Source organism: Malaya genurostris, chromosome 2, assembly GCF_030247185.1.
Source record: "Malaya genurostris strain Urasoe2022 chromosome 2, Malgen_1.1, whole genome shotgun sequence".
NCBI lineage: Eukaryota > Metazoa > Arthropoda > Insecta > Diptera > Culicidae > Malaya > Malaya genurostris.
In genome coordinates this window covers 218,597,998-218,618,094 of record NC_080571.1, presented here as the reverse complement: position 1 = coordinate 218,618,094, position 20,097 = coordinate 218,597,998, and the positions used below count along the sequence as shown (strand labels likewise).

General features: G+C 34.7%; 1 protein-coding gene across 2 annotated transcripts in view; it reads left to right on the top strand.

The window, feature by feature from the left end:
* The window catches only part of LOC131427617 (intersectin-1), a 44,583-nt gene extending 28,468 nt beyond the window's left edge, over positions 1–16,115 (top strand). For both annotated transcript variants that reach the window (XM_058590986.1, XM_058590984.1), the window contains exon 14: positions 14,469–16,115. In XM_058590986.1, coding sequence (XP_058446969.1) covers positions 14,469–14,479 — 11 coding nt within the window. In that variant the 3' untranslated portion in view covers positions 14,480–16,115. The remainder of the gene's footprint in view (positions 1–14,468) is intronic.
* The last annotated feature ends 3,982 nt before the right edge of the window (positions 16,116–20,097 follow it).

Genomic DNA, 20,097 nt, shown 5'->3' with positions numbered 1-20,097 from the left:
CTTTCTTGCACTATTTAGACTATGCTTTTCCTGTTTTCTGACTTATGCTATACTTTTTTTCTTCTCCCTCTTTCGCATAACAACTTTACATATATCTTTACCTGTCACCCGTCGGTATAACGGTATCTCCTTTCAAATGTATGTTGTCCTTACTCCGGCGGTACTCACTGATTGCTGTTTTTGGATGGTGCGTCTACACCCAATTTCACACATTTCTGAAGATTTTCCATGTTTAATCGTAGTTTACATTAAAAAAAGTAGTAGTAATCACTTTGAAATCGATTTTCTTCTACTCCGAGTGTACTTTTATTGCTGATATCTATTTGTACTATTGAATAAACGATAAAAATGTTGCAAATCACTACTGCCGATATGAAAATTTCCGAAAGAATCCTCCTTTTCTTAGTTCCATTTTTCATTGGCAGGTGTCGCTACCGGTAAATCAACTTTGCGACAATGTGCCAATTGACTTGTAAATTTTCACACATTCCATATAATTCATATAACACCGATAATGATATGCAGATGACGCTTCGACCGGTTGAGGTCGTTTAATTTTGGGCGGTAAATTTGCAGTTTTCGTCGCTTGAACATTTTAAGTTTCGCGAAGCAACACTCAATAAATATCACTTTTCACTTGCCGCAGCTGCACTACCACTTAACTGTTTCGATCAATTACTTTACTATAAGTTGTTTGATACACATTGAAATTAGATTTTTTTGAGGACAACTCATATATGGAAAATAAGAACTACCTACTATTTGACTTCTTTTTACTTAATATAAGGTTATTTTGAATCTTTTCTTTTATTCGCTCCTTCCATTGAAGAATCCAATCAGAGTGATCACCACGAGATAGGGTTATGGTGTTTTCTGACATATCCAATATATTTCATCTTACGATTTCTCCATAAATATCAATCAAACACACCACGGAAAGTTACTGAATAATTAATGATCGATTTTTTACCAAATTTTCAGACGTTTTTGTATGTTAGTATTCGATTCATAAGAAAAAAACGTGATTAATCCACCTAGCAGTGAGATGATACCTTTTTTTTATCAATCCGCATGTGTTTTTTTGCATGGATATTCTTAGGTGTTTTAGTTCTCATGACATTATTTTAATTATCGTCGTTTCAAACGGCAAAATGAGATTTTAATCACTCATTACACTGTAATTTCTAATCTGCAAATCGTATCGAATTTCAATCTTAACGTGTGACATTCGATTGAACATTCCATGAGATGTCGAAGTAAGTTCCACTTTAGAGTTTTTCGTCATTATTTATGGTACTTCCAGAGCTGGTATTCAGGAACTAGCATAACCCAAAATGATTCAAATGGCCATAAATTAATACGCCAAACAATTTACATCTTCTATATCGGTATGAATTTTAAAAATTCATCATCTGTAATTCCAGAATCGGATAAAATTCACCAATTTTGTATGGGACCTTAAGGTGAAATGTAGCGGAATGCGAAAATCGCGTTTTTGATCAATTATTCAAAAACTAGACCGATTTTCGAAAAACCAAAAACACTCAAGTTTTCGAAATCAAATTTATCATAACTAAGTATTCTTAGAATTTTGAAATTTTGCTTTGCCGAGGCGTAATTGGTTTTTGAAATGTATAAACGGTTACTGTTCCGTTCCACGGGGATGATTTTTGAACTGAAAAGTAGTGTTTGTAGCAGAATTTCACAAAGAATCTGAAAATGCAACTCAAAATTATAAAATATTAGCTAAAACAACCGAAATTTGAAAAAGTTTACATAAACTTTTCCGCATTTTTTTTATTGCTTGCGCGCTGCTGTTTCGTATTAAGGTGGTGTGAGAAATGCACGGTGGGCACGGTGGCATTATATCGTGAGCAAAAATTACATATAAAATAATAACGCGAATTTATGCAGCATTGGGTTTTGTGTTGAAATAAAAACGAGTTGAATACAATAAAATGGGTATTGTAAGAAATAGTTTATTTTCTAAGTAACTGTCATTTATAATGCTAATAATGTCCAATTCTGTTGAGTTCAATGCATTGATGTTGCTGAAGCATAAAGCTTGGCTGTGTAACATCGTATAACAGGTATTATTTTAGATTGTACTGTATTGGGAGAATACTGAATCCACACCAGGAAAATGTCTGGGTGTGGAAGTATTGGAATTATATTCCTTTTGAAAAATTTGGCCTTTCTGTTTTAACAGACTTCGCAGCCGACTCAAAGCATAGCTTCGATTACATGGCTAGTGCTACGATCCTATTGACACAACAGAAATAATACTTTCTACTTATTCGAAGATGATAATGAAAGTCAATTAGAATGGAATATATTGACATTGAATGTATTCGATAAGTAAATTCGACCGCGCTCTATCATGTGAGTCAAGTAAATACTTTTACGTAAATTCTATCTCATCGGCGGGAAGGGGCTGGTGAACGACTTGCAAAGATATCGAAAATACTTGAATGTTATCTAGTTTTCAACCGTTCTTTTGAAGGAGAATCCATGCTTGCTACTAAACTCAGACATATACATGGCTAGCAAGTTGGTCAATACATATACATATAGCCTCATGTTAGTCATTCATAATTACTCATAATTTATAGCTCTAGTGTAAGAGTAATCACTAACAATAACGATTGAATTAGCATATATTCAAAGTGTGAAGGATTCAAAAATCCATTACGTCCAGTCTTTTTTACAAGCCAATATAATGAGAAGTAAACCCACTGCGCTTAATCATTGAAAAAAGTTCTTGTTTCTATGTGTCCGTTTTTCTTGGTATGCTTTGTGCGACGGTTCGTTCAACTGAAGCGGATAAAATTTTGCGCGCATTTTATAACGCTACATTTCACCTTAAGTCCTTTAATTTGAATTTTTGTTTTTGAAGTTCGATTTGGCCTTTTTTGAAAAAATGATTAAACTTTGAGAAACGATTCGAAACTGGATCCGGAGTTCTAAGATCGGTGTAGCCGAAATCAGATAAATTCACCTGAGGAGTGTGTAGACATCTTTGAGAAATTGTAGTGCGAATTAAAATTTGGGGGTACATTCCGAATCCAAAAAAGAATACCGCTTAAACTGAAATAAATTTATTTGGTAATCGACTATCCATATTGCAAACCCGATAAACCTGATTAATTTATGTGAAATGGACATTTTTATACTAATCACCCTGTATCTCCTAAACCAGAAATCGGATCTGACTAATTTTTATAGGATTTTAAGACCTCTCATTTGAATCATAGATGATTCTTAGATTTCATTTGAATCTTAGATCGGTTCAGCCATCTACGAGAAAAATGAATTGCATTATTTTAATTTCGTTTCACATGTCATCCTGTGGTTCCGAAATCAGAAGTCGGATCCAAATTTGGAAGTATACTAGTTTTCATATGAATCTGAGTTTGTAGAAAACGGTTTAGCCATCTCCGAAAAAATTGAGTGAAATTATTTGTCACACACGCATTTGCTGATCTCGACGAACTGAGTCGTATGGTATATGTAAGTAATGTTCTTCCAGCTTTTATTGCTGTAAGTAGTTTAAATCAATATAATTATGGAATTACTTTCAACTCGAAAATGCTGATATCATCTGGTTTATAAATGCCATATTCGAACGATTATGTTGCCAAAAACGAACCGTGCTAAAATCGGTCCAAGGCAAATTGTCATGGAAAAGGATGCTGTACGCAGTCTTTTGGGCACTTAGAAACATTTGTATGTCACAGTATAAAAATCGTGTTTTCCGTTGCTCCCAAGCATTTCTTTGTCATACAGTGCTCAAAACATCTACTGCTGGAATAAGGGGAAAAGTCGTTTACACAAAAATATTGATATCTCCGTTAAAAATGGACGGATTTTAACAAACTATGGCTTGTTGGATAGCTATTACCGTGCGGAATCTAAGTCTAAAAACATATTCTGTTTTCAAGGTCAATTGTGACAGATACTGTCAAAAAACTGAAAATTTTGACATAAAACTCCGTATAACTCAAAAAGTAAACATCCTATCTCAAAACCATTCAATAGCGTTTTGGGTGACGGGGAGACCTTTCATTTGCGACTAGTTTGATCAAAATCGGTCCAGCCATCTCTGAGATCTGGACTTGTTAGTTGACAACACACATACAGACACACACACACACACACACACACACACACACACACACACACACACCACACACACACACCACACACACACACACACACCACACACACAGACAGACATTTGCTCAGTTCGTCGAGCTGAATCGATTGGTATATGACATTCGGCCCTCCGGGCCTCGGAAAATTTTTCGAAAGTTTGAGCGAATTCTATACCTATTTTTATTTTATTTTTATATATATAAAAAAAGGTAAAAGCCCGGCATTTTTTTCGAATTTTCAAGCAAAATCTGAAAATGATCACCATTGCTTAGTTCAAAGCTCGCCACTTGAGCAGCGCAGCGATCTCAAAAGAGTTGGTTGGATTTTTCAATTGTTGTCAAAACACAAAGAGCAAAACCATCCATTAGCGAGAGTTTCGTTCAATAAACTAAAATTAAGCAAACCGTATCAACCTGAAATTGAGCCAAAACGACTTAACTTTTATTTCCGGAGATATTATGGTATAAGTGACGTAACCGACTAACCGCTCTTTTACATGGGATAAACTTTCTCGAAAATGACTCAAAGAATGTCGATAAAGTTAGGCTTATTTGAAAGTTGAAATGGTAAATATTTCAGGTTTGGAATATGTAATCTCATATGTGACGTAACCGACAAATCCCAGTGTTTTTAATGCGTCAAAATTTCTCGAAGTTGCCTGAATCGAATTCGAAATGATTAGACAGGTTTGAAACAGCTGTTTTTAAAATTTACAGATATTCAACTGTCACAATGGTTCATTCTGATAACTGGCAACAATATTCAGTTTCCAAGTTTTACACAATCGGTTTTTTTACTATGGGGAAACCGAAACTAAACCGGACACTTCTTGGAAATTGCAAAAATACCCATTGCAACTAGGGTTTTACTAAAGTTATCTATACCATTGTGAAGCTTCAACCTCCCAATTTGTGATTTAGTTACAGTTCTAGCTACAGTACTGTTTTCAAATCAAGTCGCGATGAAGTGACCATCATAAAATCCAATATTTCAGAAATCGCGGGGCTTAATCGAGCACAATAGGGGTCTACAAAATTTCACATAAAGATTAAGAACGAATTTAGTTGGGCGCCCATTCTCAAGATACCTTAATGAGAGCGAATAAAATGAAACCACGTTCGAATGAATTGACATAATCTTTCTCGCCAGAAATATAGATACAGTCTCAAAACATACCCTGCTGTATAAAATAATTGATACTGAGACTGACATTAGAGTCTTTATTGTAGTCTATCCGATTGTTTCGCTAGATATAATGCACGTTACGTTTAAATTTATAGTAAATCTAGATTTAATAAGTAATAAGAAATGGAATAGAAAAAAAGGTATCTATATTTAGGTATGCTTAGAGAATTCGTTGCAGATGAAAATTAGGTGTCCCACTTTTTTCCCACTGCTCGCCAAATAAAATAAAAGGGCTCAATATTCCTGAACTTTTTTCAGAACCGACCTCCGAATCCGAAAATTCAAAGGTGATTAGTGTAAATCCGAAAATTCAAAGGTGATTAGTGGATACAAAGGTTGGAAGAAGGTTCCGCTAACATATCGCTTTTTGCTAATAGCCATAGAAATGGATGAATCATATCGGGACTATCGTAAGTCTACCCGCATCCACTGTGCCCAAGACCGTGAAATGATGGTATCTCCACCTCACATTACATCACAAGACCGGCTTCCGATTTCTTATTTCAAAAGCACAAAAAGAAATATTAATCGAAAACTCCACAGCAAGGAAATATATTTTGATTTCTCAGGGATAGTGAGCAGATTCTCACAATCTTAATTTCAAATTGCTTCATGGTCTCCTAAGAGTATTTAATATTTTAAAACGACGAGGTGAATACTTAAGAAAAACCTTTCAAACTGATTCAACATATAGGTCTTGTAAGGTTATGCTCATACAAATTTACTTGACTATTCCGATATCGGAACTGTTAGTCCAAAATTCTGCAATGGAACTTGCATCAGTTTGAATGAAGTTGAATGGCATTTTTTCGCAACATTACAAGCCAAGGCACGGAGCATAATGTGGCACAATAAAACACATGGATCCAATAGGTTAACTAGACTAGAGAAACGAGAACATCCTATCAAAATGCGAAGGAATCAATCCGATTGGACTCAAAAGCTACAGAAGGAACAACTTCTTTTTGGAAACAAGAAATACTGGGTTTGAAAATTATTGGATATAGAAGTTTTCAATTTGAATGGGCTAGATCTGGAGAGTAAGCCGCATGCGGTAGCACTTCTCGAACATATTTCGAAGTGTGAGACGGAGCACTGTCATCAAGGATTATCACCATCCTCTGTGGCATATTCTGATCGTATTGACTAAATTGATCAATTCAAATCGTTCATTCGTTATTTGTAACGTTGAGTATCTTCTGGTTAAAATTGTTCCGGACTGGTCTATTTAAATTAATCGTAAATTTTTTTTTCCTAGGTTGGTACAACCTTCTTTGACATTGAGTGGGATATGTCAATTATTGTGTGTTTGGCAGCTGTTTGTTTACGACACGAAAAATTTGTCTGGTTATTTTTACTATGGAAAAAATTGAACAACGAGTTTGCTTGAAATGTTGTGTTTTCTGTTTTACGGAATCATTAAAAATCTAGCAGAAGTGTTTTGGGTGATATCGTAGAAAATGTGGCTGTGGGATAAATGATCTAAATGATAAAAAAAATCATAATTTTTGCGATTTTTTTCAGAACTATCAACAAAATAAATTCAAATATTTTGTATAATAAAAAGCATCATTCGAACAATATTTTGTAATTTTATCGTGGAAAAATAATAAGAAATAAGTCGGTGAAGAAGCATTTTTGAGGACGCTTCTTGAAAATCATGATTTGCGGTGTCCACTGTATCTCAGCGCAGACTAATCAGAAGTGAACAAATCAAAGTAGCATAGTAAGAGCAGAAGTTTTTCTAGACTCCAACGTTTCTGTTTGATTTTTTTACAATTTTTTGAATTTTTGGTGGTTGTTTAAATTCAAAAGTACGATTTTTCACGAAAAAACGGCCATTTTGTAGCTGTAAAACCTCCCCATAGTAACAAACAACGAAAAGGAAAACGTTGGGGTCTGATTTTTTATATGTAGAAAGTGTGTGCGAAATTTGAAAAAAAAAATTGGTGCAGTAGTTTTTGAATGACGATGGACACGGACTTTCAAAACCTGCTTTCGAGAAAAACGCGTTTAAAATTTATTGTCTACGAAATCGAAGGAAACAATTTATTACTCAAGGGAGCACGTAGGCTCTAACATTCTCAAAAAGCCATATTTTTTCTTTTGTAGTTTGCTATAATGAAACATTTCGAGAATGTTTTGTCAAGTTTTTAAGTCAATCGAAGCAGAATCTTGGGCCTGTGTGCGCAACACTTATTTCTTCGTATTATGAGATCGGAAAAGATAAAGGCCCATAACTTGCTGAGTTTTGTTTCGATAGGCTTGAAAATTTCACAGAATATACTTGAAATGTTTTACTATCAGAAAATAGAAAGAAAATAATAAATGATTTTTCAAAAGTGTTAGACCCTACCCGCCCCTTAAGGGCAATAATAAAGAAATGTACTAAAATCTAAAATTTTGTTTTTTTTTCAGTCCAGGTCAATTTTGATCAGATGGTATTAACCATTTCTCTTGGATTCAGCGGCTCCTAATAGATTACATCGCACTGAGGCTATTAAACGCAGAGCGTCGTCTTCTTACTGAATCGATTTGGTTTTGCAGCCGATGTTGATACCTTACCTGGACTAACCGATGAATTTTTGCATTTAGAATTTTCTTAAAATAGATACATTTTTCATCGTCGGTCACAATCCGATGTAAAAATCACTTTCTTTCGTACCTTTTCTGTAGCACTTCACAAATGGCTCAACGGATTTCTTTCTGACTTTTGTTCAGTTCGTCGGGTTCTTATTTTCCAACCTTATTCACTTTTCCCATGACTGTCAAGCGGTTGGAAATTGCTGGTGTTAAACACATTGATTTCCTCAGACGTTTGTATTGTCGTCCAATAATGCCTGATATTCGGTTTTTTTAATTTTTTCCGGCGAGCTTTGAAGTTCTTTGTTTCTCTCATTAAAGTCACTACTTTTGAAGCATTGAAACAAGAGTGCTGGGAAGCCATGTTACTGTGGTAGGCATCCTTTTGCATAGATCTAAATAATGAATTACTCTTCCACGAAACATCGCTCAGATTATCTTTACTTTTTACCTTTATTTAAGGTGGCTGAGCTGCACATGTAGCTGTATACATTTTAAGCGCTTTAATCGTCCACCGATCGCCCGAGAATTTGGTTACGATACAACTTGCTAGAGCGGTCTGCAAATTTGTCATTGAATATGCAACTTTCTTATGCCGTCTTCGCTTGAGCAAACTGAAACTGACGCAGGGTAGTTTCATCAAGCTTCTTACGAAACTAAGTTGGGTTCGCACTGAGCAACGGGTATGTGAGCAAATCCGATATCAGAATCAGGCTCGAAATTGACTCGATTTTCAATTCTTTGACGTTGAAACTGCACACTTGAAACCGATTCTCGAGCTCGGCATAATGAAAAGCGGGATTAGATCGGCAACACGAAATTTTACTGATTGTTCGGTAATTCACATGCTGATTGCCTAAATTCGGTAATGTAAAGTTCTGATATCTCGGTAAAGCGCATTTTATTGCCGAAGTTTGGCATCATATATTGCTGAACTTATCCGTAAACAACAAATATACCGAAATCAGCAAATCCGTTTGCCGAGATTTCGAACAGTGTGTTAGCTTTAACTAAAATTCGGCGTGACATTTGTCACCTAATGTCACCTATCGATTTTGTACAGCACCGGACGTCGCCATTCCGCATGGAGCTGAAAAATATATACGAATTTGACGAATGAAAGAGATTTCAGTATTACGTGAAAAGCTAAGTGGAATCAAAATATTCTTTTTATATATACTTTTGAATATTTGTTTATTTCTAGATAGGGCAAGCACTAGAAACAAATGTTATTACCTGTGATATTTCTTTTCGGGATTTGCATTTTTTTAATTAAAGTGAGCATTAACAAAATACACTCATTCCCCAAACTTGGCCTTCGTAATAAGTTTTCATGCAATAATAAAGCAAAATTCTTTCTACACTCGATTTCTGATGACTTGGTAATCCATGATTCGATCCCGATCGCTTTTGCCGAGCTAATAGCAAAATTGCTGCTGACAAGTTCGGCAATAATTGACAGTTACCAGGATTGTCGAAATTCTCAGTAATTTTAAGTGTGTAGGTTCGAAACTGACTTCAAACAACGGTTTGACAGCAGTAAGGGTGGAAACTGGGTTAGGTTTGGCATCAAGCGAGAAAGTTGGGTCGTTCATCAAGAAATGCCGTAAGGGCGATGACGAGGTATTCTGGTCGGATTGGTCCACTGCTCGAAGCGATCGTTGGAGGAGATAGAGCGGCTGAATATCGATGTGTACCCAAGTCGGTCCCATCAAGAATTTCTTAGCCAAACAAGCGAAAGATCTACTCCAACCATTTTGTCGCGAAAACTGAGGAGGAATTGATAAATAAAACAAACAAAGGAAAATAAATAAATAAATAAACAAAGAAACAATACTTGAGAGAATTTTTGATACACAATGAAAAAAGTATGAGCTATCAGCTAGTGTTCTAGTAATGCTGTTAGGTATTAGATTTCTATAGTAACTGAGCATGTATTGAAAGATAGGCAGTTTTATGTATGGTATATCATAATGGCTATGATGGGTAAACTTAAGGTACGATTACATTAGCCAGTCTATCTGCACAAACTTGTGCAGTCTGACTGTATCATAGTGTAATCGGTTCGCAATAGTCTGCAAGCTGTCAAAATCGGCTTGACTGTCCATCTGTATGCAGTCAAAGTTTGCAGATTTTCTGTGACAATGTAATCACAGTGTGATCATAGTCGACAGACAAACAGTTGATGACTGTACAGACAAATTTGACTGTTTCTGAAACTGTTGTGCAGAAGCTGTCTGCCACAGATTCTAACACATGGATCAATAAGTCCCGAGACTAAAGCAGAGATGGTGCTCGTAGTAAACCAGTTACCACGTCTTTCTGGAGTACTAACCTTTGCTTGAAACGGGTCAAAATTTTAAGTCGATCCGACCAGAAACAGCTGAGTTATCGAGGTTGGAGTAAAGTCGTTTTGTAGTTTGTTTAAAAAATGGAAAAAACCAAGTTTCGTGTTTTGATAAAACATTATTTTTGATGGGTAAAAACACCGTGCAAGCGAAACAATGGGTTGAAAAATGTTATCCGGACTCTTGTCCATCAAAAGCAACGATTTGTCGGTGGTTCGCCGAGTTTAAACGTGGTCGTACCGACACAAATGACGCGGAACGCTCGGGTAGACCTGTGGAAGCCGTTACACCGGAAAATGTGAGTGAAGTGACAAAAATTATAATGAAAGATCGTAAAGTGAAGCTCCGTGAGATTGCTGAGATGACACAGATATCATATGGAAGTATATTTAATATCCTTCATGAAAAATTGAGCATGAAAAAGGTTTTTTCCAAGTGGGTGCCGCGATTGCATTTGGAACAAAATGCACCATGCCACAAGTCGATGAAAACAATGGCGAAATTGAACGAATTGGGCTTTAATCTGCTTCTCCACACCCCTTATTCGCCAGATTTAGCCCCCAGTGACTACTGGCTCTTTGCTGATCTTAAAAAAATGCTCCAGGGAAAAAGATTTGGCTCAAATGAGGAGGTCATCGCTGAAACTGAAGCTTATTTTGAAGCGAAAGATAAATTTTTTTATAAACATGGTATTGAAAAATTGGAAAAACGTTGGAACCATTGTATCACCCTAAAAGGTGATTATGTTGATGAATAAAAAAAAATTTGAAAAAAAAGTTGTTTCCATTGTTAGTCTCGGGACTTATTGATCCATGTGTTATGACAACCAAAAACTTGTTTATTTCATCCAAACACAAAGCAAAACGTTCCAGCACCAGTGTGAGAAGTGAGTACACGTGGTTTTCCCCAAGAGGGTTGGTTTCGTGATCAATTTTTTCTAATTTGTAGAAAGCAGATAGTAATAAAAAACCTGTTTTAATCCACCTAGTGGTGTATTGATGACTTTCTCGTATCACTCATACTGTCACATTCACTTCTTGAAAAAAAAACAAAATAAATCAATTAGCACAACCAACAAAATGAAACACTTTTGCTATTGCAGGTACTTCTGCAACTGGTGTAAATGAAGTCGGTTCGAATGACCATCTATTAACATGACTTACAAACTGTATTGATTTTAGTAAATTTTATAACATTTTTTATGATTCGGCCATCGCACTTTAAACGACGGTTTAAATTTTGAATACTTATAATTTTAGAATTGCAAAAATGAAATTTTAAGAGAAAAACTGTGTGTTAGTTCCATTTTTGAGAATATGACCACTATTTCAGGAACAGGAATTCAGGAATCAGGATAACCCAAGGCTCTTCGGATATGATGCTGCGGCTCTTTTGTTCTATACACAAATATTGTTTATTTTACGAAAAAGTACTTAAAATCGATCGAAATCGATTAACGAGTTTTAGACCCCACTTCTATCTCTCAACCACGTGTACTAGCTTCTCACCGAACCGCGTTGTCAATGCCGTCATTTCCGATCGAAATAATGAAGCTTATCGCATATTTCGTAGAATTCTTAATAGAAATTACCATTGAATTTTCCGAGTTCCTCCTTCACGATAAAGTGCAATGGATCTCCAGAAGCATAGCACTGGAACGTTTTGCTTTGTACTTGGATGAAATAATTATGAAAAATGAATTAATGAATTAATGAAAAAAGTATTTACTATTCAAAAATGCTGAACGGTAACAGAACATGTACTTATTTGAAATTTTTTTTCTAGATTTTGTAAATATTTACCTAATTTCCAAGAGCTTATCGTTCGTTCATTAGTTCGATAATTGAATTGATTATAAAGCGTTTGGTAATAAAATTGTGGATCTGTCCAAATCTGAACTCTGCCCCAAAGTGAATTCATACCGTTATACCATATTTGAAAGAGCTTGGACTGGAGACATCCTTCCCAAAATTTCAACTCATTAATTGTCATATTCACGGAGGTAGGATGATTCTATGGATTTTCATTGCATTTGATTTGTGAATCTACCACTCCATTTACAAATTATTGAAAATGTATTTGTTGCGTGAAAAATACTTAACAATTGCTAAACATATTTTTTCACACTTTCGATCTCGGTGCCACTCTGTATTTTTTAGTAATAGTAGATATACCCGTATGATGTGAGCGTTAAGACACAAACGTGTAGATAATGAACATATGATGTGAAAGAATCTCAATTTTTGTTTGTTGTTATGACATCTGCTAAACACAGGCGCGTATACAGGGGGGGGGGGGGTTAGGGGTTCAAACCCCCCCCCCCCCCCCCCCCCCCCGGAACAAAAAATTACAACCCATGGGAAACATTGTGATATAAATTGTACATGTGTTGATTTATCACCATGTTCTAAACCCCCCCCCCCCCCCCGAAAATTTTCTCTGGCTACGCGCCTGGCTAAACATATCAAATATACATCATAGTCATAGAACAAACAACATCGATAGAGATGATTGGGGGAAAGCATTAGAATTATGTTTGCATTTGAAGAAAAATACTGCAGAGTCAAATCAAAATCAGTTTCAAAGTTCAGGAAGGATACAATCAAAGCACTTGACTGGGAGCTTCTCCCTCACCGTCGTATTCATTTATTTCCGAATACTATTTGTATCAAATGACATTAAATCAGTGAAAACCAAGATACAGATAGGAAATAAGAAACAGAACAAACAAAGTACTGAAACAAAGATTTTTTTTTATTTTATTATAGAATCACTTGAAATGTAAATCATTCAGAGATAAAAAAAGGAAGGAAAACAAATATGAATTTAAATGAAATGACTACCATTTGTTTTTATCGAATAGCCACGCATTGACCATTTCAATTCCTACGAAGAAGTCGAAAATGGGATGTCTGATTCTCGAGGTATCCACAAATTGCCAGAAAGACTATTTTTTCTCATTCAAAATAAACGTTTCGTTTTAACAAAAACACGCTCACTTCATACTTGGTTAATGAATGATTTTTAGATACATCGAAGAGCTTCGGTTTCATATTTTTTAAAACTGTGGAAAAGTTCAGTATTTGAAATTTTCTAAAATAATAACCAATCCACCATGCGTCTCCGGGCCTCGGAAATTTTTTTTTAAGTTTGAGCGATTTCTATACCTATTTTTGATATTTATAAAAAAGGTAAAAAACCGGAGCACATTTATATTCCTTCTTTAATTGCTTCCAAACACAACACATCAAGTAGCAACGCAACGAACTTCCGTTTGTGAGACCTGATCGATTTTTTATCATAATGCAATATTCCGTGAAAAGTTCTCTGCCCCACAAACTTTCTTCCAATGTAACCACTGTGTGCAGAAAAACTGTAATAAACAGTCCACTCCCTATATTTAAGTCTGTAACCGGTTTTGTTTGTCTGATCAATGTAATCACAACACAGACATGCTCAAAAAGTCTGTCACAGGCAAACATAACTGTCAAAGTATTGACTGTCGGCAGTCAAACTTGACTGTTGTACTCATTTAACTGTGAATAGTGTGATCACATTGCCAGACCAAATATAAACTTCCGAAAAATTACTTGTCTGTGGCAGATAAACTGTGATAGATAAACTGGCTAGTCTGATCGTAGCTTTAGGCTCTTTTGAAAGCTCCTCGCGGGTTATGATTCAGGTTCGGAGATCACTTCCGGTTCCGGAGAAAAAATGGTATAAGTGACGTAACCGAAAAATGCAATTTTCTCGGAGATGGCTGTTCCGATTTCAACAATCCTATGCTCGTTTTAAAGCTACTTTTGGATCGTTGATCTAGTTAGAAGATCAAATTGCAGATACTTCCGGTTCCGGAGATGTAATCGTATATGCGACGTAAGAGCTGAAGCTTGCTTTTGTGAACTAACCGAATCAATTTAAATTATTTTTTGTCAAAAATTTTAAGCCCTTCCTGGGAAAGCCTTAATAAATTTACTGATTTGAGTTTGTCATGGAATGCATTTTTAATGTGAGCAAATATTGGAAATTATGTTTTAAATATACGGTTTAGTTCTGAACTCAGCTAACTATGCTTTAAACTTTTTGTTACTAGGTATGTAGATTGAACGTTGTTATTTATAATACTGCATTAGTTTTGAAAAAAAAAATTTAGATAATTATTCGTTTTATAACTATAGATTAAATTCTTCTCAACAGGCAACGTATAACGAGAATTTTGGACAACTGGAATAGCTCGTGACATACGCAATATTGTGACAACTAGTTCTGCTGAGGATGACATCATGAACAACAATAACAATTACAACAATAGTATCAGTTACAATAATAATCAGCCGATGTTATAAATTCAAGCAACTACAAGAAATTGAAACTTAATCTAATGTATATGCATGTGTATTATTAACCATAACAAAAATCACAGTTTTACGCAAAGAGTTTGCTGAATCTTTACCTTGTTATAATCTGCGTTTCAACTCTTCTATAAGTATGATTAATCAGTAAACAAAGAAATAAGTTGACGTTTATCAATATATCGTCTCTACCGTTCTGTAGCTAGAGAGTTATATCATTTACATGTAAAAATGAAACGTGTAAAACAGACAAATTCCAGTGATTATGTTTGCTTCGCTTCATTCAGTCACCATATCGGACTAAGGCAATGTACAAGCATGAAGTATGTATTAATTGTTAATGGTAGATCGTTAGGTATTTTACAGTATAGTTAATTCCGTAGACTGTTTTAGACACAAACTAAAATGTTATACATAATCAGACGACCAAAAGTAGCCATTTGCCAAAGGGCGAACTTTTGTTCTATCGTATTCAGATATTCGTATGTTGGCACAGTGAAAACTATTCGACTAGCAGATCAATTAGCATTACTTCACCAATACCCTGCGTCCGAAAAGATCTATGCATCGAAACAGATCTGTCGGCTCCTCGATTGATGTTTTTGATTGTCTAAATGAACAACTGGAGTAATGAGAGATCAGAGTTCATCAGTGTGACAAATTTCAACTCTCACTCGAAAAAAAAGCTGATCATTGATTTTGTCAGTTCTAAGTTTAGCATACGATTCGATTTCATTTTACTCTTAATAACGTTCAGTATAAAAAACACTTCTGTGATTGAAATTTAGTTACTTCCATGTTCGCATTATTCAACTCAGTGATGGTTGTAATAATATTCTTAGCACACACTTTTTGCAGTTATCAATTGTTTTTTGTTCATTCAACAAGCAAATTAATAAGACAAACATGAAACAAAGGAAATTTAAATTACAGAAGAGTACTTTTTTTTTCTAAGAAATTCAAAAATTCTTTAAGTTTTCAAAATTGTACATAGAAAAACATGGCGTTAGAATGCAGTATGTTCAATCAATTCGGAAATCTAACATAAATTACATCTCCATATTAGACTGTCGTATTGTTTGTTAAGTTTGACCAGAGGAAATCATTCTAATGCTTGAAGCTGATGCCACCGCAAAATGCTACATTGGAATAATTTTTATAGAAAGTACTAGCGAACATTTCGTTAAATATGCAGATATGGAAGTATTATGAATGCACACCCACAATGCCTTGGTTTGCATAGTTTATGTAACGACATTGGATTTTTCCATGTCATCTATGTGAATTCAAGACAGTGCAGTGGAGGCACACTTTACGAATGAGTTATCAAGTAAAAACTATAATAAAATCAGAAAAGCTATACTTAAAAATCGAATCAATTGCTATGACGTGTACTAAACTGTGAACGATCAAACATATGAAGATAATTATATATATTAAAACATACAAACATACAAGTGAAAATAAAACAAGTTAATTCTTCAACCTACAATCATAATTTTGATTTTTTGAGATTTCACTGAATTATGAAAAATTTATATTACTTTCCGCATATGTTTTACCATTACCAGCTCATTGCATTACCCCGGGTCGGCAGTTCAATGCATAGGGCGCTGGTCTTACAAGCCAGTTTTCGTATGAACGAGCCCCGACCTGAAAGGATTCTTAGCGTCAGTAGGATCGTAGTACTAGGCATACAATGATTCTGAACGCTATAAGGATCGACTGTTGAAATAGAAACCAACTAACCACAAGTTCGGATAAAAGGGTCTAATTTGGCTTAATCAGCTTTCAAACTTCATCAATAGCATCTAAGCAGCTCATTTTTAGAAGTAGTTTTCGCTTGAGAAAACTGAAACTGATCCAGGGTAGTTTCAACCAGGGTTGCGAACGGTGCTGGAAATTGACACGAAACAGCAGACAGTCAAACCGCCCAAATGGCAGTAGTTGCCGATTGTAATTCGCCGTGACTGTAGCAGATAAAATATGTCTTTGGTCGCATGACATTTTCTCTCGTGAATGTCGCTGTTTGCTCTCATCGATAGCTGTTCTATTCTGATCAATCTGAGAATAGCTAGTCATAATAAACAATAGTTCTTTCCAAATTCAACAACTTTCGAGAGACAGTCGCCAACAAGGCTCAACTTTGAAATTCGTTTTATGTCCATTCTCATGAGGGGACATGTATGTGTAAGGGACATGCAGGGTTGTTACGGTCGCGCGGATTTCGCGATTTTCGCGGATTTAGCGCGGTTTCTGCTAAGATTTTGATGCTCTGGCGTGGATTTTGCGCGAATTGAAAAAAATATCATTCCACATTTCATTTGTTCGAATAAAAAAAATTCTTTGCAAATTTTTGAAGCTTGTGAGTTTTATGAAACCCTAAAAATTGAAGATGGGCGAACGTTTCAGCAATTGGTCGAGCTGGCCGAATTGGTGAATTTTCACCTTGATAAAACTAAAATTTACTAGAAGGCGGTTCTAGCAAATGATTTCTTCAGTGGACAATCGATTTTATGCTTTTCGATCTCGACTTATACAAGTTACTATTTCAACAGAGCTGTTACCAGGAATTACAAAAACTTTTCGATATATGTGATTGCGTTTTCCCATTCCAATGCGGAAATCGAAAGGAGATTTTCGCACTCAATGATATTGATGTCTGATGGAAGATATCGTCTCAGTGAAAATACATTCAATAATGCAAAGAACGTAATAAATGGGATGCGATTCTTCAATGATATGGTAACAAATTTTGTGTATGATAAAAATCGCATTCTTAAAGCAAAATTTGCACGACATGCTTACGAAGGGAAGTCTGACAATAAAAGAAACGAAGAAGTTCTGGGATTCCATTAGTGGTGATAAGAAAGTGTTCTAATAATTTGTTTGTTCCACTATCCAACATTTTCAATCGTTCTGTGTTCTGGAATTTTTCCTGAAATATGGAAGAAATCCAATGTGAACAAGGGTATAGTATTCAACTACCGTGGAATTTATGCTTTGTGCGCTGTATCGAAGCTGTTTTAAATTATAGTTCTGGATTTTATAACACATAGTTGCTCTGACTACATGTCTGAGACTCAGCTTGAATCCATGCCAAAGCTTTCAACTTCCCCTGCTGCGTTCGACGAAATCAATCATCACATAACATAAGTTAAGTATACTGGGATTAAACGGATCATGTTTTAATTGGCTTCGATCATATCTAACTGGTAATGAAATGATAGTGAAAATAAGAGTCTGTACAACCTAACCATGTGCTGTTACATCTGGAGTTCCTCAAGGAAGTCACCTTGGACCGGTCATAATTTTATTGTATCTCAACGATCTAAATTTTTCGATCAAGTGCATGAAACTATCGTTCGCCGATGACTTTCATACTTCATATTTCAAAATGGTTTAAATGTCACAAAATGCTACGTCATCTCTTTTAGTAGTAAAAAGTCTGCATTCAAGTTCGACTATAATATTCCACAAACTGTTCTCGAACGCGCCTTGTCTGTTAAGGACTTGGGTGTTCTGGAAACCAAGTTAAATTTTAGAGAGCACATAGAGCTTGCAATTGTTACAATTTGACATTCGACGTCGTAGTTTTCCTATTTTGTTCTTCGGATTTCCTATGTTTGAACTAATTATAGATATAACGAGCCCATTGCTAGCTTGTGCCGTATATTTAACAAATGTTTCAATTCTTTCGACTTTCATTTATCACGTAATGTTATCAATAAATCGTTTCTTATATTACTGTCTCATAAGATTTAGTGACTATATAAGCACTAGATTTAAGGAAATGTATCATTTGGATGATTTTGATCTATTGATGCAAAAGATCAGAAGGTTTTGTGCCTGCTAGAGAACAAGTTTGACAGAAACTAATTCCGGTGGGCTTTTCCCTGATCTAAATAATAGAATAAAAGATGAGGAGGAAAAGAAAAACATTCAGAGTAAAATCTGATAACAGAAGAAGGAGCTATTATTATAGAAACTGAAATTAAAAAGAGTGAATCAGATCATCCTGATGTGGTCTACCTTAAAATTCTTCTTACCAAGAAGGAAATGTTTGCCGAGCAAAAAGATGCCGAAGCAAAAAAAAACAATATCTTCGGTCAAATCTGTTTAACTTCTTTCAAAATCACAATTGTAAACATTTGTCATAGATCTATGTATTCATACCTTATGATCAAAAAAGAACCGGAATTTTCATTTTAAAATTCCCGCGCTTGTCCAATCGGTAAACTTTTATTCTCTCAACGTTGGCAACACTTTTATACACATTCAAATTTTGACGCATATCGTACGATTAGTTTTTGTTTGGCGTCTATACAAAGAAGTTGAAAAATTTTCGTGTGGCGATTTTTATAATGTATGAAAATTTAGAACAACGTGCGTGCATCAAATTTTGTGTTGCAAGTGGATCGTACGATATGCGTCAAAATTTGACAGAATGTGTGTTGTGTTGCCAACGTTGAGAGAATAAAAGTTTACCGATTGGACAAGCGGGAATTTTAGAATGAAAATTCCGGTTCTTTTTTGATCATAAGGTAAGTGACGTAACCGACAAAACACGTTGATTTTTACCTCTCTTATATATATATATATATATATATATATATATATATATATATATATATATATATATATATATATATATATATATATATATGTATATAAATATATATATATATATATATATATATATATATATATATATATATATATATATATATATATATATATATAAATATATATATATATATATATATATATATATATATATATATATATATATATATATATATATATATATATATATATATATATATATATATATATATATATATATATATATATATATATATATATATATATATATATATATATATATATATATATATATATGAGGGTGTCAAAATTTTAGGATCACCTCTATTTTCGTAAAGCTCTAGTGCTCAAAAGTTTGAGCACCTCGAAAAAAGCCCTCATGCAAAATTTGAGCAAAATCGGACATGCGTAAGGGGTGCTGCTCGGCGGTAAAATTTTGGAAATTTTCAATCTTGAAAAAGCACCATAGGGGGGAGTACATGTAATTTTCAATATCGATATTCATGGATCACACAGATAAGTACCGATTTTGGTTTTTAGCTTGAATAGACATGAGAAAAGGTTGTCGTGCGACCTTTTTTTTCGCTCACATTTTTTACTACTTATGTAGAAGGGATATTGATACCGATATGATTCAGATAGATTTTTGCGCCGACTACATATTTTTGGAAAAATGACCTGGCAACGCAGATAGGTACAACCATTTTGCTTAGTGTGAACAGTGCGGTTTTAACTTTATATTACTATCGTTAAAACATGTTATTTTCGGCCAGTGTGAACATAGTATTAAATACAATATCAAACTGCAAAATTTCTGCCAATATTTGTTTGGAATATTAACTCAGCAGTCTTTTAGGTTCCGTATAAAC